A 23,892-nucleotide genomic window follows, 5' to 3' on the forward strand; every position below is an offset into this window, starting at 1 on the left:
CTTATGCTAAAACTATTTACATAAACTAAAAATAAAATGACTCGGAGATAATTTCGTCATTTTTTTTAATATTACTGAACTACAAAAATATAAAAATCACACAAAATAAGAATACTATCACAAGTATAATTAACCAAGTACTAGTAAAAAAACACGCTCCCGCAATTACACAAGTCCATAATAAATAAGTTTAATCACACGCATTTCTCGGTATAGGTGGCGCTAAGGGGGTACGACTCGTTGGTTCAGGCGTTTCATTGTTGACAAAGTATAAATAAAAGTTAACGGAAAAAGACAAGGCTACAGATGAATCAATATCGCTTTGAACAATCTTTTTTTAGGATTATTTGACTAACGGCCGCCAATTTATTCCAACGATCGGAGTTGGCCGTCAATGACGTCTGCGGCGCTTCGTCTACCAAATCTACTTTGTACGTCAACAGTTTTTTTTAAGAGTTATTGTTTCTAATTATTGATCAAGCTGGATATTGCGCCCGGCAGCCCTGTAATAATAATAATAATTAATATTCAAGGCGAGAATAATTTACGGATTTCTAATCTAAATTTGTGAATCGAAGTTTTGATTTAAAATCTAAATTTGATTCAGATCCATAAGAAATGGAAATTTTAGCGAAATTTGTTGGATCAAACTATGATTGTAAATTAAAGTTGAAATATGTACTTATATATATATAAAATTCATCTAAATTTGGAATCCAAATTGAAGATCGAAATGCGATTGACACTTGAGATTGATATTTTCATTGCTATTTATAATCTAATTTTAACCTAAATTTGGGACCGTCATTTGATTAGTATTTGTGAACGAATTAATCAACTTTTGAATAACATTTAAAATCGAATTTGAATTTTATAAAATGCTCATTTCAGATAAAAATAAATACTATTTCAATTATAAGTTATAACTTTCAATAAAATTTCGTGTCGAAATTTGTATAAAATTTCAGACCGAAATTGGTATAAAATTTCAGATCTTAATGGTCAATAAAATTTCGTATCGAAATTTGTATAAAATTTCAGATCTTAATGGTCAATAAAATTTCGTATCGAAATTTGTATAAAATTTCAGATCTTAATGGTCAACAAAATTTTGTATCGAAATTGGTATAAAATTTCAGATCTTAACGGTCAATAGAATTTCAGATCTTAATGGTCAACAAAATTTTGTATCGAAATTGGTATAAAATTTCAGATCTTAACGGTCAATAGAATTTCAGATCTAAATTTGAATAAAGTTCAGATCTAAATTTGAATAAATTTCAGATCTAACTTTGAATAAATTTCAGATCTAAATTTGAATAAATTTCAGATCTAAATTTGAATAAATTTCAGATCTAAATTTGAATAAATTTCAGATCTAAATTTTAATAAATTTCAGATCTATATTTGAATAAAGTTTCAGATCTAACTTCCAATTAAATTTATACCATAAAGTTAAAAACTTTCACAACCAAAACCCCAAAACTGAAAAAAGGCAAATTACCTCTACCAATCTCGTGAAAGGATCGACTCCGGCGGGTGGCATGGGCGGGGGTGGCATCGGGACGTGGAAATCAGGCCCGCGGGGAGGGAAGAAGGAGGGCCCGGTCGCCGCGGGGGCCCCAAGAAAGGGCCCCCTCCGAAACCGGGTCCCATCGGAGGAGGAAATAGGGGAGCGAACCTTCCGCCCATTGGAGGCGGGCCCAACGGGTCAAACCCGCCATAAAAGGGGGCATTATTTCGGCAGCCGTACCCCCTGGCATTGCCGACGCACGGGTCGGGCCTCTGATTGTGTCTCCGAAAGTTGGGGGCGTGCCGTTTCACGATATTCTCTTCCGGGTCGTTTTCCGGAAGTCGTCCATTTTGTTCTTGTTCCGGGTCACTTTCGGGAAGGTCGTTATTATTCACTTCTGGTATTACGTCTTCATTCGGAATGACGGGGGGTCGAAAAGGGGGGCGTCTCGGACGACTCGGAGAGTGCTACGGGGCGGGTTAAAGGTTACGAAAGATCTAAACGTCTTAGCAAGAATGGATTCGGGTATCTGCGGATATTAAAAATCCCACCTCGCGTACTTTGTAGCGAAAGTTTATCTGCTTTTTATTATTGCTGAGACTCTCTTTCAGATAGACTAGCGCCATCTATAGGTTAGCCAGGGTACTAAATTCGATTGTACTGGTGGAAATATAGACTTTACACCATGAACTATTCGTCAACGTCAGAGTAATAATAATCAGCTAGGCTACTACCCAAGGCACCACCATAGGCCTAAGTCCAAAGTGACATAATTACCAAAAGTGTGACAATCGCTGTACTTTCGTATGCTTAAGATTTAATGAATGCTCGACTCGAGATCGACCACGTAAAAGACTATTTATTGTCGCCTTTTTGGATCTTTTTTTAGTCTATGGTATTATATCGTAGGTAGATGGCGATAGCATCTCCACAGAACGAAAAATCAGAAAAATACACTAACTTTGACCAGTGCTACTTAGTTCCTCCGTTCCTCACTAGGAGGCGTTATTTGTTGATTTTAACTTCCTTCCCTCCCCAAGGCGTACTTCCCCTTCTCCCCTCCCAACTTGTATTTCGCTCGTCACATTCATTAAGAAAAAGGTCCGATTGACACACTTTTGGTAATTATGTCACTTTTGCCTAAGTCAACTAGCCAATTACTGGTGGCCGGGTTACAATGCGTAGGAGGGTGGTGGCAAGCCCTTCATGCCACAGATCCCTACACTTACTATTACCGATTTACCGTTAACCTCAGCAAGATTTTATGGAAAGGGGAAACCCCGCTAACCAGTGGGGAGAGAACTTCCAAACTCCGATGGCACCCCCTGCTGCCCTGGTACCCGGGGCGGACCACCCCCCCCCCCCCTTAGGCCGCCACTGACCCCACAAAAACAAGAGTAAGGAGAGTAAATTGATAAAATCGTATGCCTATCCATAATTTAATCTTGGGAAGACGTTATTACGCCTACACGAAACTATTCGCCACCACAGAATCGGAGTAAAATTACGTCATAGGGTTACTCTATTTACCCTATTCTGAAATCCCGGAAAAAGCGAAAAGTATCCATCTTATTACGTTTTGTGATTGAAAAGCAGACGGACTTTTGCTACAAAGTATGTGATGGTCATAGAGATAGAAAACAGGTAGAGGCACAATAGTTTATTTTATAAAATGTCTTTACGCTTGCCCAACTTGTTGTAATGTTGCCCTGGAATAGTTCAGCCAATGCCTAAGAATGAGTTGATAAACTCTTTAGTGGGAGAGAAAAAGGATCCACAGCTGAAGCGGGGAGGCAACATTTCAACAAGATGACCAAGGTTATTTTATAAAAAGACCCAATCCAACACCCAAATCATCAAAGAAATACGTACTTCAGCCATAAAAAAACAGCTATTCATCTACGTAAAATATAAAACGTATTAAATTACAAATTAATTTAAAAAATTTATTTGAAATTGACGAACTCTTTTAGAAGCTTCCGGTTCGTTACAGAGACGTTCCAGTGACTCTTCATGTTTTTCCGTCGCAGTGGCATTGCGCAAACATCTTTCCAAGATATTTTTGAACTGCGGGAACACAAATATTAATCCTGTTGTCCCGAAATTCAATCTTGGAAGGGTTACCTCAATTGGCCCGGTGTCCATCACACACACGAGTCTGTCCAATTTCACATCCTTGGTTACTTCGTAATCTACATTTTTTAAACATTATTGAGTTATTAACGACGATATTAGCGTAATCATTGAGTTGGGAATATTAATCTAGAGGTCCAATCAAAACGTCGGATTTCAGTATTTCCTGAAACAAGTTTTTAAAAAAAAAGAATACTGCTGTCTGCTCCCAAATGACGAGAAAACTTTATCATTCTACCCGTGGCGCCGTCTATCTCTCAATGGCTCGTTCAAATAAGACGCGTTTTCCGGCAATTTTTTTTTCAAAAATAATGGATGGCGCCACGGGTCATATGATAACGTTTTCTCGTCATTTTAGAGGAGACGGCACATTCGTAATTCTCAAAAACTTGTTTCGCGGGGAGCAGATTTGATTGGATCTCTAGATTAATATTCCCAACTCAATGAGCGTAATCTGGCTGTGATTAATTAATTTTCAACGACTTTGCAACGATTTCGAACATTTAAGCCTCGTACCCTAGATTCGAAATAACTGCCTCGCGCGTGGTCAATAGCGCTTACCCACTTACTGTCCGAACTCCCGAAAAATTAGCTCCATAGTTACCATGGTAAACAACTATAGATAAGACCACGGCCAACTTTGATTGCGTCCTGTTCGCGCTACAGCGTCAGCGTGGCATCAAAGTTAGCCGTGATAGGACAATACAGACGATCAGAAAGCACTCAGAATCAGCCTTGGAAATAAGGTTTTATTTTAAACTGGTCCTTATGACCAGTGACCCCCTAGCATATGAATTATTAAACTGGTCCTTATGACCAGTGACCCCCTAGCATATGAATTATTAAACTGGTCCTTATGACCAGTGACCCCTAACTTAGGAATTATTAAACTGGTCTTATATAAAATGTTCTAATGTCATTTATAAGCTAAAAAAACCTATACTACATGTTTAGAAGTTAGATTATGTTGGTAACATTAACTTTACACGTATTCAAAATAGTTAACTTTATTTTATGAGTACCACAAGAATAGTACAATATAGTACTATCTCGACACCTAAGACTACACCATAGCCTAGAAGACGCTCGTAATTTACCGTATTATCTCTCTTTCTCTAGGCCCCGTAACTCCAGAGTCTCCGGTACGTTACCGCGTAGCCAGGTAGCCTACCGTACTCCAGGGAAAGCGAGACTAGAGGATTGAGGGTTTGAGGCCAGAGGGGGGTTAGACAGTTCGACTCGTTCAAGGGATTCGAGCGAAGGGACTCTACATAAAACCTCGACGTGCGGCCGCGGCGGTAGTAAGCGGAGTCGCTGTACATAGAAATCCAGTGAATAGGGAAATCAAAATTGATATAAACCTTGAATTAATAGGTCGTCTCCTATTATTTGGAATTATTAAACTGGTCACGGTGACCAGTGACCCCCCAAATTTTGAATAAATAAACTGGTCTGAGCAATTAATTAACTGGTCTTTGACCACCTGACCACCGTTATTTCCAAGGCTGCTCAGAATTCGAATCTAGGGTACGGAGTTCTATGTTATCTTTGTTTGCAGTTTGAATTGGATTTACACAGTTAACTGACAATTGCAGAACTTTTAACACGAATCTACTGATTTCTTATCCTACACTTATCTTAATTTGCTATACTGCACGGGTGCACCGAAGGGGCAACATTCGATATATATTTTTAATGCCAATTTAGAAGCATAGATGGCAGCAGAGGCTCGGTTTCGAGCTCGAAAATTAAGCAAAGTAGAAAGTAGATATTTTAACCCTCATAGATTCGGTCAATAATTATGACAATTAGTAAAAATTATCACCGAACTAAATTTCTGAGTTATTGCGCACTGAAGGCTTACTTCAGCACAGAGCCCCCAAGGATAAATATATCTACGTAGGACGATAATATATAACTTACAATGTTAGTTCGATGTCGAGTTCAAGCTAAGAAAATTACCTTAATAACAATAGTTTATAAAACCAATGTCATACTTATCGGTAGTATTTTAATGATTCCCAAAATATAAAAATTTTGATTATAAATTTGGATCGAAGGGTCGAACATTTTATAAAAAAACAAAATCTACATGAAATCTTTTAAATTAGATGTAAAACCGTTTTAATTGCTAATAAGATATAAAAGTATTTAAACCCGTTTTTAAAATCCTAAATGCGCAACAAAATTAATCTCCAAAATCCTAATAATTGAGTTTAAAGTCAGATTGGGATTGAAATATAATTTTGGTTAACGCTTAACGATAGAAGTATTTTTATCGTTAACGCTTAACAATCGTAAATTATCGCTAGCCCCAATAAAATTATACTATCTAACGAAAAATTATCATCGTTAAGTACTTAACGATTTCAAATTATCGTTAGCTAAAGAAAATTATTATCGATAAGTCCTTAACGAGTGTAATTTATGGTTTGTACTATTGAAATTATACTAAAGAAAATTATCATCGTTAAGTACTTAACGATTGCAAATTATCGTTAGCTAAAGAAAATTATTATCGATAATTCCTTAACGAGTGTAAATTATGGTAAGTACTATAGAAATTATGCTAAAGAAAATTATCATCGTTAAGAAACTTAACGATTGCAAATTATCGTTAGCTAAAAAAAATTATTATCGAGTGTAAATTATGGTTATTATCATGGTTAAGTACTTAAGGATTACAAATTATCGTTAGCCCTACTGAAATTAGATTAGCTAACGGAAAATTATTATAGTTAAATCTTTAGCAGTCGTTGGCCCTTTAATTTATATTAACTAAGTAGTTAGTGACAGGGCCGGATTAACCAATAGCCCGAATAGGCCTGGGCCTAGGGCACCAAGCCTACAAGGGGCACCAAGAGGGTTCGGAAAAAGTAAGAGTACAAAACTTTAATCATTTGCTTTTTACAAAATATTTTCCTCAGTAATTTTAGTAAATGCGTCCACCCCTATGAACCAAAAACGTTTGATTGTTACATTCTCTGACGGACTGCCGTCTAGCCCCTGACGACATACTAAATCTGGCAGCAAAATGAATTTTCCTTCCATTTTTAATTATAAATTGAGGAAGCGCCTTGAAAGGGGGCACCAAAATCAACTTGGGCCTAGGGCCCCATAAAGTCTTAATCCGGCCCTGGTTAGTGATTAAAAATTATTCTTGCTCTCCATCAATAAATTTTAAATAATAAAAAACTAAAAAAGGCTATTACGACCCAACCGAAAAAAAATTATAAAAAAAATAACTATAAACATAAGTAACATAACATAAATAAGTATGAGTCTAAATGATTTCGGTTAATGATAGCTATGGCGTAATCGTAATTTCGGAACCGGAAACTCGTCAATTCTTACTTTTATCGTTAGCGATATTACTGCCTGGCTAGTTTCATATCTCTAAGTACTAGCAAACACGCATTTAGGTCTGAAATCAAAAAGTAACTAACTTCAAAAATCGTTAATTCATTAGTCATTGAGTCAATTCTAACTTTTATTCTATAGATAAAGCTCTCAAAATTATTCGTAAAACGTTTTCATCAAGTAATTTATATTTCTGTATTATCCGATTAATTTTTTCATAAATTTGTAAAATTAATCGGAAAAACGACGTTTTTTCGATAAAAAGCTCAAATTTTACGAATAATACATATTTTTTAATCATTCCCCGAAATATTAACCGGTAAATTTCTTTGTTTACATTTTTTTTCCCAAAAAAAATTAATTTAATCATGGATAATGATTAACCGTTACCGCCCTCTAAATTATTCAGTCCTTATATACATAATGTTTTATTTGGTCATTATCGAAACTGTCATACTTACTGTTACTTATGCTATAACTAATCAGAAAGAAAAACAAGATGAATGAAAAATGAAACTTACCGCAAATGAAGTCTAAAAAATGCCTTCCAAGTCGGGGACCCCTGCGGTACTTATAAAAACTGGGTCTTCGTTTCCCCAGATACTTTCCATAGCCAAGATCGGAAACGCCAGTAGCGATTAAACAATAATTAATTAAAATAAACGCCAAGGTAAACATACAACCGTCCGATTTCATCTCGGAGCTGCCGAATAATAAACGAACCGAAATCGCAGCGAGCAAAACCCGTAAAAGTCCACAGGCTATTTTGGTATTCTTGATATATTTTCCTGACCAAGGACTTTTGCTACTTTAAAAAAAATGAATGGATCTCGGCTACTCGAGGTAAACTAGTGGGAAGTATAATAATGTAACGGTTTTTTAAATACTTTTTCTATACGGAAGGACTGCAGTTCCTGTAAAACAGGATGCCTAGATGCGCGAATGCAGGGGGGGGGGGGAATTTGACCTGGGATGGATGGATGGGACAACAGCGAGATACAAAGATTTCAATGTCACGGGCAACTTGGAAGGGGAGGGGACCGTTTTTACCTCCCCCCGGGGAATTTAATAAATAGCGTTGATTTTATTTTGTTACGCTGTTTTGCCATTTTGCCTCCGGTGTTATGAACCTGATTTCGATGGTAATTAGATTGGGCGTCGTATCATAAGTAACGTTAATAGACGTAAGTATGACATGATTTCGGTCTGTGAGTAATAGGAGGTTTTTGGAATAAGAAAATTAATGGTACACCTCAGTTTCTTATTTGGCAAAATTAGTTTGATGGTGAGTTTAGGTTTACTTCAGAAAAGTTACGCTGGGCTTCCGTTTTGCCATGGCAACCAAAAATGTTTTTGACAACATAAAATAAGAAAATGTCTATGTAAAATAACAAATTCTAAGGGTCCCCCCCCCTATGCAAAAAAAATAAAAAAATAAAAAAAATAGTAAATTTAACATTTTTGGATAACTTTGAATAAATAGGTCGAAATTTTAGGTATAATACAAAATATTTGTGAAACTTATGCCGTGATAACTGCCATATATTTTCGACGATAAATCTTAAAATTTCTACATTACATTATCTGAACGATGTAAACAGATTTTTAGATTTTGATAGAAAAACGACGCCATTTTATAAAATGGCGGATACAAATATAAATCATGGTGCAATAAGTTAGGTAATTTGTATCCGATTAACCTAAGATTTTCTACGTTACATTATCTGCCCGAATGAATTCGTACTATAGATTTTTAAAGAAATCCGACACCATTTTGGAAAATGGCGGATATCATTTGATAAGTTCCGTAAATATTCGTCGATTAATCAGAAATTTTCTACGTTTCATTATCTGCCCGAGTTAATTAGACCTATGGGTTTTCCAATAATAATCCGACGCCATTTTGAAATATGGTGAATATAAATATAACTTATGATGCGATAACTGCCGAAATTATTTGTGAGAACCACCTCGAGTCGTCTCCTCGTTAGTGCTTTCGCGGGTTATGCTAAGATTCAATAATTCTTAGTGCTTTCGCGAATTATGTTAGGATTCAATAATTCTTAGTGCTTTCGCGAATTATGTTAGGATTCAATAATTCTTAGTGCTTTCGCGAATTATGTTAGGATTCAATAATTCTTAGTGCTTTCGCGAATTATGTTAAGAATAATTCTTAGTGCTTTCGCAAATTATGTTAAGATTCAATAATTCTTAATTATTTTCCCAAATTAAGCGTTAATTTTACTTATGGAAAGCTTCTCAATTTTCAATAAGTCTTAGCTGCTCCGGGAAAAGGCTGTTGATTTCCAAATTCATAATTACCTGACAGTTTCAAAGACTAGTGGATCTTTCAGTCCTTAACTACGTAATGATTTATATGGTAATTGTCGAAAACAGATTATCAACAAACAAATTAGCATCGAGATAATGAAGGAAGTGTCGAACGTTTTACTACTATGTTACTTATGTTTCTATTTCGAAATGAGTGGCCAAAGGGTCTTCGTGAAAGACCGAAATTGGGTCGTGACTTCTTCCCGTAAATGGGAATTCTAAAACGGGAGCATCTCTCATAAATCAAAAATATCCAATTAGTCTGAACGCATTGCCGCCTTAGACATTAGCAATCCCAATTTTGACGCCGATTTTAGGATTTTACAATCGCTACAAGAATTTCTCTATTTCAACAGATAATTTAATAGTTAGTTAATATAATTTAATTGTTAGTTTTTTGGAGAGTTAGCAACGATGGGTATTTCTTAATAATCATTATTAAAATTTTCATCATAATTAAATCATTATACAATACAACCAAATCTACATATGTGATTTTAATCTGATTTAATCAGAGGAATTCCCCTTTTTTATAAAATTTATTTTTGAAAATCGATTTTGGAATTTAGTTAGTTTTCCAGTGATAAATGGCGTTCTGTTAATAATAATCAGCTAGGCTAATACCCAAGGAACCACCTTAGGCCTAAGTCATCAAGCGACTTTTGAAGCCATTAATTCAGGTGGCCAGGTTACAATGCGTAGGAGGGTGGTGGCCAGCCCTTCAAGCCGCGCGAGCCAACAGCTCCCTACAGTAACTATTACCGTTAACCTCGGCAAGTTTGGTGAGTTAGCGAGGAAATCAATATTAGAAATTTAATCATGATTTAATCTTTATATAGCCAAAGCTATAGATTTGATTTTAATTAGATTTAATCATACGAGGGTGTCGTAATAATTTATGGATTGAACTGTCCCTCGGTTAGCAATCTAAAAATTCACTTTAAACATGGGAAAATTCACCATCAAAATAATTGTATAGAATTTTACTTACATATAGTTTTGAATTCTGATTTGTTTATATTGAAAATATAATTTTATAATTTTTACGACAGATTTAGGATTAAATTGTTTGTTGCAATTGTCCATCGATGGTCGTAAGCTTATTTAATGGAAATGAAAATGCCCATCGGTGGTCGTAAGCTTATTTAATGGAAATGAAAATGCCCATCGGTGGTCGTAAGCTTATCAATAAAGTTATTAAACCCCTATAAAACCCTATACATGTACACGATTTCGAAGGCTGACTTTACCCCTTCCATGATTCAATTTCACTTTTACGTTAAAGTGCCAAAAGCTTCACATGGAAAATGTAATTAATCTTGAAATATCTTCCCATCAAAATAATTATAGCTATATTTACCGTGTTTTAAAATAATTAGGGATATTTTCTAAAAACTCAGTTTGAAGTAGTGCTCGGAATTGTTTATTCATTATCCACAAATTTTCTGATTTATTTAAAAAACGTTGGTAAAAGAATATCATTTTAACTTATTTAATTATGTTTTTAGGCAACCAAGCATTTATTTGAATAAAAGTGGCATTTATTTAAATAATTTTTTGTTTTATTTAAATAATAGGCTTATTCACTTTCGATTATTTAAACATTTTTACAATTTTTATTCAACTATTGGTTATTTAAATAAATATTATTTAAATATCGCCGAGCTTATTTTATTCATGGATAAAAATTAATCGAATGCCGAGCACTAGTTTGAAAGCTTACTGTATCCGTGGTTCTGCGGTAGAACGCTCACCTGTCGTGAGTTTGAATCCCGGCCGATTAAAAAATTGTACTACACCCAATGACAAAAAGAGGGCGCTTTTGGAAACACCTTTTCCCTGATTCTAAGAAACTGCGTAGGCAGTGATTACCCTTTGCCCCGAAAATGCGAACGCGTTCGCAGGCCTGACAGACAGACCCACAGACAGACAGACACGGTGGTTGTATAAAAATGACCGTAACTCAGAAGTCACCTGTACGCCTCAATTCCTGCTACACATTCATTAAAAGGTGTTTTACCTCTTTCCATAATTTCGTAACGGACCGACGAGACGGGAAAATTAGTCACAACGAATGTATGACATCGCGACCAACTAGCGCCGAACATTGCTACCGAAGAAAAATTAAACTTCAAATATTTTATTTTATATTACCAAGAATTAATTTATTTTAACTTGGGGAAGAAATTTCAAGCCCACGAATCATCACAACTGAATCATATGGCTATAAGTTAAAATATATGTATTCTTGGTAATTCTTTACGGGTAAATTAAAACTTAAAACGGTTTGTGATTTTTTAAAATTTTCTAGAGCCCAATCAAAATATAAATATGCAAAATAAACCCCGAACAACTCAAAAACTAGAATAAAAAAATTAAGGTAAAAAGTTGACATTTTGATTTTAATAAATATTTAAAAGGAAACCTATAATTTATACTTAAAGAAATGGTAAAAATAAGTTGCTTAAATTAGAATGCACCAAAATAAACACAATTTTCAATATAAAACCATTTGTTTTCGGGTAAATTAAAACTTAAAACGGTTTGTGATTATTAAAAATATTCTAGAAAACCCAATCAAAATATAAATATGCAAAATAAACCCCAAACAACTCAAAAACTAGATTAAAAAAATTAAGTTTAAAAGTTGACATTTTGATTCTAATAAAAATTTAAAAGGAAACCTATAATTTATATTTAAAGAAATGGTAAAAATAAGTTGCTTAAATTAGAATGCTTATAAAATAAACACGATTTTCAACATAAAACCATTTCTTTTTATTTCCAAAATAAATTTAATTTGAAATGGCTTTTTCCAAAACCCATAAACCCGTAACGCCAAGTTCCGTTTCACGGTTCAACTGTTATTTTGAACAATGGGAAGTTCAATACATTGTTCTTTCGACCGGAGTTCAAAGGATGCTCCGTGAATCATAGCACCTGACGACACTTTCACTTATACAATACATGACTAAAAAAAAACAAAAAAATAACCGTGAAATTAATTCCGGTGATGACCAAATTTCCTTATTTACAACATTTCGCTAATTTAAGGGTTCATTATTACTTTAATTATTTAATTACGTCAGGGAAATGATGATTTGGGTATTTTTGTGAAGAGTATTTATAGGAAAGTATCCTTAGTTGGTGGATCACTGATACAATAGATTGAAGAGTTTGCTGGATCACTGATACAGAAACCATGTTCAAAAAATTAAACTTAACGATGTACTACGTTTTGGCTATTACGTCCTTATTGGCTGTAGTTAGTGCCCAGCAAACCGACTTATCGGGGATCAATGTGTTGGCTATCGAAGCCACCAAAACTTTCTGTGGTAAGTGTCAAAAATTGTCGATAATTTTTACTACGATCTTTAAAATTGAAAATATATATTTATCTTTAAAAAAATATAATTTATCTTTAAAAAAACATATATTTATTTTAAAAAATATATATATTTATCTTTAAATAAAAATAAAATTAACTGAAAAAATATATTTATCTTTAAAATTAAAAATGTATTTCGGTATCTTTAAAATAAAAATATACTTATCTTTAAAATAAAAATATATTATCTTTAAAATAAAAATATACTTATCTTTAAAATAAAAATATATTATCTTTAAAATAAAAATATACTTATCTTTAAAATAAAAATATATTATCTTTAAAATAAAAATATACTTATCTTTAAAATAAAATATACTTATCTTTAAAATAAAAATATACTTTCCTTTAAAAAATATATATTTATCTTTAAAAAATATATATTTATCTTTAAAAAATATATATTTATCTTTAAAAAATATATATTTATCTTTAAAAAATATATATTTATCTTTAAAAATAAAACATTTATCTATATAATAAAATATATTTATCTATAAAAAATATATTTATCTATAAAAAAATATATTTATCTATAAAAAAATATATTTATCTATAAAAAATATATTTATCTATAAAAATATATTTATCTATAAAAAATATATTTATTTATAGAAAATACATATTTATCAATAAAAAAATATATATTTATCTATAAAAAAATATATTTATCAATAAAAAAATATATATTTATCTATAAAAAAATATATTTATCTATAAAGAAATATATTTATCAATAAAAAAATATATATTTATCTATAAAAAAATATATTTATCAATAAAAAAATATATATTTATCTATAAAAAAATATATTTATCTTTAAAATGAAACTATATTTAAATTTATATTTCTAAAAACAGATTTGAAGTTGGACGCTGGAAAACGTCTAACAAGATACAACGAATGCTTTCTGAACAAAGTTCCCGGCTACGTAAGTATACGGAAATCAATTTGCTGTTTATTTTGGTGTCGAAACTTTTACTTCTTGTTAAAAAGAAACCCATTCAAATCACGCGAATAAGCGATTCAATTCAGCCTAAAAACACTTATTTTAAAAAAGCGGAGAAATAACGCGTATTGTGAGGTAGAGATAAAAATAAATTATTAAAAATTGTAAGAACGTTTTTTTAGTCCCGCGCGATGCCATTTATCGACGACAGCCAGACTTATGCTGTGATTAAGGGATGAATTTTCTCTTAATTGAAACCATTTATAATGGCAGAGTACGGCTTTTGGATATCTACAATTAGTTTCCAGATTATAAAGAGAGTAGACAATTACTAACCAATTTTTATAAAGAGAGTGAGATATATTGGCAGCATATAAGACAGATTTTCGATACCAAATACTATGTATAGTTTTGTAAACATGGAAGAAAAATAAATTATAAACTAAGTATTTATCTTTTTTGATAGCAGATGGATTGTTAGGTACTGCGCTCGCGCATTCCTATACTAAAGTGTTATATTCCAAAGAGTACCACATTAGCTATATTGAAAATTTATTCACCGCAGCGCCACCTAGATTAGTTTTGGGACGCGAATAAACTGGGGTTTCGAACTTCTAATTCGGGATATATACGCGTGATTTGAATTGGTCAAATAATTTATTTGTATTTTAGACAATTTTTTAAATGTTATTTTTGTCGTATATTTAAAGATAATTAGCGTAGACCCAAATTTAATCTTATAAAATAAATGAAATTAGCGTAGACCCAAATTTAATCTTATAAAATAAATGAAATTAGCGTAGACCCAAATTTAATCTTATAAAATAAATGAAATTAGCGTAGACCCAAATTTAATCTTATAAAATAAATGAAATTAGCGTAGACCCAAATTTAATCTTATAAAATAAATGAAATTAGCGTAGACCCAAATTTAATCTTATAAAATAAATGAAATTAGCGTAGACCCAAATTTAATCTTATAAAATAAAAAAATTGTGGCGTAAGTAAAATTTAATTTTAATAAAAACATTCAATAAAATAGACCCAATTTTAATCTAATAAATAAAATAAATAAAAAAATTATGGAGTAAGTAAAATTTTATTTTAGTAAAAACATTCAATAAAATAGACCCAATTTTAATCTAATAAATAAAATAAATAAAAAAATTATGGAGTAAGTAAAATTTTATTTTAGTAAAAACATTCAATAAAATAGACCCAATTTTAATCTAATAAATAAAATAAATAAAAAAATTATGGAGTAAGTAAAATTTTATTTTAGTAAAAACATTCAATAAAATAGACCCAATTTTAATCTAATAAATAAAATAAATAAAAAAATTATGGAGTAAGTAAAATTTAATTTTAGTAAAAAACTAAAAACACCAAAAAAAGTAATTTTACTTAATAATTCGTGTAAACCAATTTTTAGCGCCGGACTATATTTTTCCTTTTGGCAAACTTGTTTCTTTTTTGGACAGTTTCGTAATTTCATGGATCAATGCAGCTCGAGTCAGAATCTAAAAAGCAACGACTCGCAGTTTTTGGAGCAATTTTGCAATAATGCCGGAATGAGACAAAAAGTAAGATACGTTTCAACTTTCAATTTAGAGTACACTGTAACAGAGCTACGCGCTACACTAGTGCCGATCTGGAGTAGATTAGACCAGGGAAATTAAACTTTCATAGGGCCAAGAATGAATTATATTTATACTTGGAGATAAAGATTATTTTTGAGACGATCTCATTGGTTCCCTATAACTGATGTCTTGTGACGTTATTGAAGCGCGTGTCGGTGACGTTTTTCCTTCCCCCCTCTCGTGCCGGGGGGTAAATTAGACCATGATGTCTAAACATAGTTATTATCCTTGGCTATAAATGAATACATTCTTGATAGGGGTAGATATTTAAATACCCGAAGTCTTACCAGATCGCACCAGCAGTCTAATACGTAGAAATTTTCAATTGTTTAAAAACCACGAAAAATTTGAACGTTTTAGTTTTTCTTTTTATGCCGAATTTTTGAGTTTTATATTTTATTTATAGCTTAAAATAATACAAGTAATTTTTGTAAGAAATGAGTAACTACTTATCCTTTTCGCGACAAAAAAGTTTAAATTGGCGCCATCTAAAATCAATTAAAGCATTAAAATCGAACCTCTAATGTCTTCACTCTGTATGTTTGTTTCCCTTTAAGCGGTTTTTTAAGCTTCAAAATCATAAGTGTTTTATATTTTTCAGTATGGAGAATGCGTCTACAATCAATTGGTAAGACACTAAAATACTTCAAATAAATAAAATATAAAATTATATAATAGTCCTTTTAATAAATAATAAATATTAATTACGTTAGATGTCGCCAGCCACAAACGATTTCATGAACCAAATCGCCAACATTTCCCCGGACCAAGTGCCCGTATTTTCCCGGACCAGAAGAAGTTTCTTGTCTAATGTATTCGGATTTGGTGACCCCGGCGCTTCCGGCACAGGAACGGCTTTCAACAAGGGACCAACATTCCCTCAACAGGGCAACCCTGGACAAACATTCCCTCAACAGGGCAACCGTGGTCAAAGTGATGGAATACCAACGATTACCAGTTACGCCAGCCGTAGAAGGAGATGGATCTTGCCAACGAAAAACAGTCCCAACGGATTACCCAACGTAAAAACCATCTTACAATCCGGAATCAGAATCCCGCAGAATTCGGTTTTGGTCAAGTTCGCCACGCAAGCGTTACAGGTGAAAAAAGTTAATATCAGGTGGTTTGTTTTCGCTTGTTCCGGGATTTCGGAGTAGGGTAAGAAGAGTAAGGCTATGACGTCATTTTAATCCGATTCTGTGGTGGCGAATAGTTCGAGTCGGAGTAAAAACTTTTTCCAAAATGGCAGCCTGTGGCCTTTTTAGCGGATAAATTCTGGCTAACAGACGACAAAATCCGATTTACACTCTTTACACCTCCTTTCCAGAAGGAGTAAAAAGTGTAGCCCTAATACTCCGGAACAAGCGAATAGTTTATGGGGTGGAGTAATTCTCATCCCCGGAACAGGCGAATAAAACGTTTTAGGGTAAAAACAGTACACTTTTAGTCCGAGAACAGGCGAAGTTTTCAAATAGTGACTCTTACGAGATAAGAATTCGGCTTATTCATCCGTTACAGAATATCTTGTTATCTATAGATAGCCTAGCAGGGAAAACACGTTCACAGCCCATTATCAGATGCGATAAAATCTAAATTTCTTAATTGGTCTGCTCAGTGCTTTTTAAATTAAAATTAAAAAATCAAACCGTTATCAGATTTAAAAAAATAATTTAAAAAGGGTTTTTTTATTAGGCTGGTGTAGGTGGAACTTGTAGAAGCCTTAGACGTAGCTGTATTCTGTGCAATCTACACACAGCTACAAGTTTCACCTACACGTTTTCAAGGGGTTGTTTAACCTGTCTATTTTAGAGCAAATTTGATATCTAGAAATTGATTCTAAATTTGGTTAATTGGATGAATATTTATATGATTTTAATTCTGGTTGCGATACGCTTGATAAAATCTTGGTGTTATCAAACAATATAACAGAAGCCATATTGAAAGCACTAATCCTGCTAATTAAGGTTCATGTTTAATTTTAATAGTCCAGATTGTTCCTTCTCTCGTAATAGATACTTCCGCTGATATTACCGAAAAAAATAACATTCTAACATTCTTATTTTTATCTGGTTTCAGAGTTGCCAGACGAAATACCCTGCTTAAGCCCAAAAACAGAAAATTAATTTATTTATAATTTATTTATTAGTTATTTCCATCGAGTTGGGAATATTAATCTAGAGGTCCAATCAAAACGTTGGATTTCAGTATTTCGCGAAAAAAGTTTTTAAAAAATAAGAATACTGCCGTCTGCTCCCAAATGACGAGAAAGCTTTATCATTCTACCCGTGGCGCCGTCAATCTCTCAATGGTTCGTTCAAATAAGACGCTTTTTTCGTCAAAAAGATTTTTTTTCAAAAATAATGGATGGCGCCACGGGTCATATGATAACGTTTTCTCGTCATTTTAGAGGAGACGGCACATTCGTAATTTTCAAAAACATAATTCGCGAGGAGCAGATTTGATTGCATCTCTAGATTAATATTCCCAACTCAATGGTTATTTCATTTGTATTCGATTTCGTAAGATAATAAATTGATTGATTGATTTGATTTAAAATTGGAGTTTTTAATTTAATTTATTTTTAAACATAATATACTTCTTATTAATTGTATGCATTGGTAATGTAATTTAAATTTTAAATTGATTTTAATCAGAGGTTAATGACTTCTTATCTTAATTAAATTTCGTTATTAGTCCTGATTTTTCACCAAGAATTGGAATTTCTGCACATTTTCTTAAATACATCGAAATAATTTAAATCAATTTAAAAAATATTTTATTTAAAACCAAATTTGTTTATCTTTACTTAGGGAGAATGACTATTTTGAGACAATTTATACGAAGTTCAACCATGATACCCTAATTTTAAATAAATACATTCTAGATTTAAATCACTATTTAACTCAAGACAATTTTTTTATGAGCAGCGACCAACTAGATGGCGCCACTAACGAGGAGACTACCCGAGGTGATAATCACCGATTTTGTTGAAACTAGGTGGGTACGTAGACCTTATGGTAACTAAAAATTTCACCAAGGGAAAAGTTGCAATGGGCATTAGTTTTGCCATGGCAACCGAAAATGTTTTTGACAACACAGTATGTATATTTTCCCATTGAAAATGACATGGGAATCTAAGCACTTCTAAAAAATAATAATAATAATTCTAATAGGTCTTTCAATAAAAGTTACGTCCCCCTTCCATCCCGCCCGCCGCGTAAAACCGGAAATGGGTGATTTAATTTCTGTTACACGGCTACCAGAACCCTCTTTGAAACAGCCAACTTCAATCCAAGATTTCGCTTTAAACTGTAAGCCTCGGCACACGCGTTAGCGGCGTTACCGTTCTCTGTGGTCCTTCGTTAAGATATTTAACGTTGGGTAAGTTAAAATTTGAATTAAATGAAATAAATCTAATGTAAATAACTTAATAATTTCTAGTTTTCAGTTAAATAGAGAAGATATGGAGCCACTAGACGGTAATAAAACCCCAAAACCAGCAAAAGTACAGTTAATGTTCAAATGTCCGAATATATTCAAGGAAAATTCAAATCGAGAAAAACTGATCCCATTAGAACTCAACGTATTACTTTCACAATCCGGAATGCAACAAGTGATTCCTTTAACCCTCGTAGCTTTTTTAAGCATTTTAGAATAATGAAATCCCGACTTATTATCTATATCTATGATCCCGAATTCGAACTTAGGCCTTACGTTTACAGCGTTAGAAATATTTCCTTATATCAAACACCAAGCGACCACATGTGACAAAGACTATACAAAAAGGAATCTGTTAGTCCAGGCGCTGAATGTTAATACTCCTTGGCGAGTGCTGAACAGGTTTCATTGAAAGGCCTATTAAAATTATTAATTTTGATCAAATTCAAACAACTAAATTCCATTTTATTAATTTTGATAAAATTCATTTATTACCGTCGATTTGGCGATTAGTTGGTAAATACAACTTTTTATTTTTATATTTCGCTTTTCTCCATTTTTACCGATTCTGAACAGATTTGATCAAATTGACCAAAATTCATCAAAATATCATAAAATTAATTTCATTTGTGAATTTTGATCTATTTTTTTGGTTTTGAATTCCCATGTTATTTTCAATGAGAAAATATTCGTACTGTGTTGTTAAAAACAGTTTCGGTTGCCATGGCGAAACTAATGTCCATTGCAACTTTTCCCTTAGTGAAATTCCATGTTACCATGAGGTCTACATACCCACCTAGTTTCAACAAAATCAGTGATTATCACCTCGGGTAGTCTCCTCGTAAGTACCTATCTTTCAAAGAAATCGAATTTTTTTAAGTGTCGTCTGCTTATACTCGTTTCACACTAGTAGTAGATAGCGCCACTGGCTTATATTATTCTCACCGCTAACTTGCGGTAGATGACGCCACCGACTAATGGTTTCTGTTTTGCTTCGTACGTGATTTCTAAAAAGTGCCCCCAGCCCAAGGTGCCCCCAGCCATGAAATACAAATTTTGGCTAACATTATTAGGTATAACAGGCTTATTTACCTGCATCGATACCCTAACATGGCGGCGTATTTTCACGGGCAAAAATAATTTTAAGATCCGCCAATTCACAGACAGGACCTACACGTTACTGTTTATTTGGTGCTTGTGGCAATAATGGAAACTTTTCACCTGTAAATAGAACGTCGTGTTTTTGCTAAGCGTTAATATCTCAAAAAAAGCTACCTGGTTAAAAGGAAACACTTGTTGCATACCGTACAGTGTGTCAGAATTTATAGCGCGGTGTACCTAGTAACAGAGACCATACCACCGGAGGTCTATCATCGTAGTGCCCTACGCCAGTGTCCACAAGCCCGGACAGGTGACAAATTCAGTATGGGTAGAAGTACCCTACTACTGATGGTCGCACCTTTGACGCGAGCCACTCAACCCAGCAGAAGGTTCAGCATTTGTGGACCATTTCCCACTTCGCACACAGCATTGGGATTAAGATTGGATGCTATAGCAACCGTACAAGTGAAGAGTTTCCAAGGTAACTTGCAGGTCCTGGCTCTCGGAAATATTACTTCTTGAAGATGTTTTATTGAAGCGTCTATTATGCGTCAGTGGCGTCGCTAGGATGTTTTAGGCGGCCACCTGAAAAATTTCTGAAGCACCACCTAAAAATTCCGAAAAGCACCTCCTAAAATTCAGAATTTTTCCAATTCACTTGGCGAAAAGTTTCTTCAAACTTAAATATGGGCATCAAAATTTCATTTTTCCTAGTCCGTCTCAAACCTAGAGGTCGGGGGTGGTTAACTTTTATTCAATAGATAAAGCTCTCAAAATCATTCGTAAAACGTTTTGATCAAGTAATTTATATTTCTGTATTATCCGATTAATTTTTTCATAAATTTGTAAAATTAATCGAAAAAACGACGTTTTGTTTCGATAAAAAGCTCAAATTTTACGAATAATACATTTCTTTCAATCATTTCCGAAATATTAACCGGTAAATTTCTTTGTTTACATTTTCCCCCCGAAAAAATCAATTTAAACATGGATAATGATTAACCGTCCCCGACCTCTACTCAGACCTATAATTAGGGAGCCCCCCCCCCCTCCCCCATATCACACAATGAGACGCCCCTGACCAGTGCTTATGACTTAAGCGCCACCAGTTTTGAAATCCTGGTGACGCCACTGATGCCGTTTTACTTTTATTACATAAACCGGTCAGTGTGCTCCACCCAGGGGCGGCTCCAGACAAATATTTGGGGGGGGGGGGGGGGGGTCGTAGATTTTTTTCAAGACTTAGAAAACAGACACTTGTGGATTTGTATACCCATGCACCGTAATACTACTTACAGTATTAGAAAAGTGGTGTAGGCGAAAGAGGAATACTGGGCCTTGATTTAGGCTAGGAGTAGTAAACAGACCCCTGCCAGGGTTTACTGCTCCTAGATTTATTTCAAGAGAGTCCATCCATGGCACTGTAGGCAGTGGCGTCGGAACATTTTTGGAGCATGGGGGGGGGGGGCAAGGACGTGGACATTTGTAGCAAACGGCCTCGCTCGCTCCGCTCGCTCGGCGGTGTGTGTTCAGGGACGATCTCATGGCGGCAAGGAGGAGTTGTTCCCAATGATCGCACAGCTTAGTAGAGATGGCGGATTCGAAATTCAACAATAGGAAAAGTTCCACCAGTACCCCCTCGAATGAGTTTCAAATTGGCCCACAGTAGCGTAAGAAGTATATTTGAGCTGAGAGGGAGAGAGGTGCCAAAAAAAGCGAAAAAGAATAACAACTATACAATACGATTTTTATTTTTATTTTACTTAAAATGTTAGAATAATATTTATAGTATACAGTATAAAAATTTGGTGTTAAACGTTATCTCCAAATACTCCTTTTCTTTCGGGTGTTTTTTCGACAAACTCCGCAACGACTTCATCTAGATTTAGTTCCACTGACTTATGCACATGGATAATCAATAAATGTGTTAACCGTTTCTGGGTCATTGTTGACCGAAGATACGTTTTAACACGCCTAAGAGCGCTAAAGGATCTTTCACCGCCAGCAGCTGAGGCAGGTACGGTTTTTACCAAGCAAATTAGTTTAACCACATCACCAAGTAAAGAGAAAACCGCTGTTTCATAGTTTCTGAACGTCTCAACTAGTTGATCCACACTGGTAATATTTAATTCTTTCGTTATCGCTGACAACATCATCAACTGAGCGTGTAAAAGATCGACTTGAAAATCTGAATTACAGACGCCCAGTATCTCATTGACATTTTCTTTAGAAGGAACGTTTCCTTTGGAGGCTTCTAATAATATACTTTCAAGTAAAATTAGTCGATCGATTCCGGGTTGAGAAAAACGCCGGTTTAATTCGGAAATGACGTAATCTAACATAGCGAAGTATTCTTTTCTCATATTTTCTTTTGCGCTTAGTGATGCTGCGGTGGATGGGTTGGCTAGGCTCTAGTTGCAATTTTTCTGCCGTAATTTCAGTTTCGCTCCAAATTTCTTCAAAAACTTTATCGGAACGAAAATCGGCAATAGTCTTGTTTAAAACGTCAGATGCTTGTTTAGCACCCGAAACGGTGATGTCTATCTTTTGTAGTGTCTTAGCTAAAATTTCGCAAGGAGTGAAGGTATTCAAAGAGGCCCGCAATGCGAAAACCGTCTCAAACTGATTTAGTTTTCTTTCGTACCCTTTTAAAACCGGTCTTCTATCATCACTTACGGCGTTTTTGTCGCTCAATATCTCCGAAACGGTTTTCAGAACTCTCTCGTAGTTTTGAAGAAACCTTTTCATTGACGAAGACCGTACAGTCCATCGGGTGGGACACAATGGGATAAGACATTTTGCACTTTCTATTTCGTCTTCTGGTGATGTTGCCGCTGTTACGATGTTGGCATATAACGTTTTTCGCTTTGAAGACTCCAAAATAATGTTGGACACGTCCTTAACGGCAGTTAGCGTATCATTAACCATTTCGCACTTTCTCCCACATTCTTGCAAGACCAAATCTAGGGCGTGGTTGGAGCAGTGCACATACATAGACTTTGGCTGCAACTGTTCAATTTTAACTTTCAGGCCATTGATAGAGCCAGACATATTTGCCGCACCATCAAAATAGAGTCCCCTTAAATTTTCAAAACTGAGACCAATTCGAAGTAGCATATCATTTACTACAGTGAACAGAGTGGCGGCTTTAGAGTCGGGTGAATTGTACATTCCAATGAAATCTTCGTACGATTGTAGAGTTTCCGGATCGGTATAACGAATGCACAAGGTAAACTGCTCCTTTCCAGAAATATCGGTTGTTCCATCAGCAATGATAGAATAAAATGGACTCTTCTTGATTTTTGCAAGGACGCCCCTCTGGATGCGTAATGCCATACATTCCAAAATTTCGTTCTGTATATCCGCACTTAGCCAATTGTCTCGTTTTTCTATCCAATGTTTTAAGCCGGTAACATCCTCAGCTCGTTCAAGTAGAAGTTCGTGCAAGTTCCCAGATTCATTTAAGTGCCCCCTTAAAGCTTGACCAGTTCTAGCTAAGTAACGCAATGAACTAACTATGGTTTTGAGAATTTTCCTGTTTGAGAGTGGTTGTTCTTTGGAGTGTCGACTAAGTCTTGCGTGTATCACAATGAAGCCATTGAAAAGTTTTAAACCAACTACTATGGCATGACCTATTAGAATTATTTTTAGGAAATGAAAATTTTTCATCTGGATTACATTTCTCGGTGAGACTTTGGTGTACGTGTACTCCCTGGTCTGAGCTTGTCGAAGGTTGAGGCGTTGTACTTGTATAATCCAAAGTGCCAGAATCAACATCGTCAGTCCGTAGTTGGATGGTTTCTGGAGCCTGTGATATTTCAAACCCAATTGCGTCATTTGATGCGCAGGAATCGATGTTTTCTTTAGAAGAGGCTGAAGAGCTTTGACTTGAGTTTAATTTGGCTTTATTTATCCAATCAAGTACACTCGGATTTTTTTTAGACATGGGAACGTATATCTATGTTAACACTACTGATTTAATTTATTTTACTCCTAAGTAAAAAAAATATACTTCGAGTTGAATATACTGATTTCAGG

At 34.2% G+C, this 23,892-nt stretch overlaps 3 protein-coding genes across 3 annotated transcripts; 1 reads left to right on the top strand and 2 right to left on the bottom strand.

Moving 5' to 3' along the window:
* Window positions 1–292: 292 nt before the first annotated feature.
* Window positions 293–7,729, bottom strand: LOC149961301 (uncharacterized). Its single transcript, XM_090170451.1, has 6 exons — window positions 7,528–7,729; window positions 3,638–3,705; window positions 3,479–3,580; window positions 3,386–3,412; window positions 1,505–1,980; window positions 293–503 (listed from the first exon to the last, which is right to left on the bottom strand). Exons 1-5 carry the CDS (start codon window positions 7,700–7,702, stop codon window positions 1,507–1,509), a joined length of 846 nt encoding a protein of 281 aa, XP_090026577.1. The 5' UTR covers window positions 7,703–7,729; the 3' UTR covers window positions 293–503; window positions 1,505–1,506.
* A 7,441-nt stretch (window positions 7,730–15,170) lies between these two features.
* On the top strand, window positions 15,171–17,458 carry LOC149961302 (uncharacterized). The gene is made up of 4 exons (XM_090170461.1): window positions 15,171–15,258; window positions 15,917–15,943; window positions 16,029–16,415; window positions 17,392–17,458. Exons 1-4 carry the CDS (start codon window positions 15,247–15,249, stop codon window positions 17,416–17,418), a joined length of 453 nt encoding a protein of 150 aa, XP_090026587.1. The 5' UTR covers window positions 15,171–15,246; the 3' UTR covers window positions 17,419–17,458.
* A 4,207-nt stretch (window positions 17,459–21,665) lies between these two features.
* LOC149961303 (zinc finger MYM-type protein 1-like) lies at window positions 21,666–23,691 on the bottom strand. Its single transcript, XM_090160876.1, has 2 exons — window positions 22,185–23,691; window positions 21,666–22,108 (listed from the first exon to the last, which is right to left on the bottom strand). The coding sequence occupies exons 1-2, from the start codon at window positions 23,689–23,691 to the stop codon at window positions 21,666–21,668; spliced, it is 1,950 nt and encodes a 649-aa protein (XP_090017002.1).
* Between the last annotated feature and the right edge of the window lie 201 nt (window positions 23,692–23,892).

Source organism: Leiobunum rupestre, chromosome 1 (genome assembly GCF_980474605.1).
Source record: "Leiobunum rupestre chromosome 1, qqLeiRupe1.1.hap1, whole genome shotgun sequence".
NCBI lineage: Eukaryota > Metazoa > Arthropoda > Arachnida > Opiliones > Sclerosomatidae > Leiobunum > Leiobunum rupestre.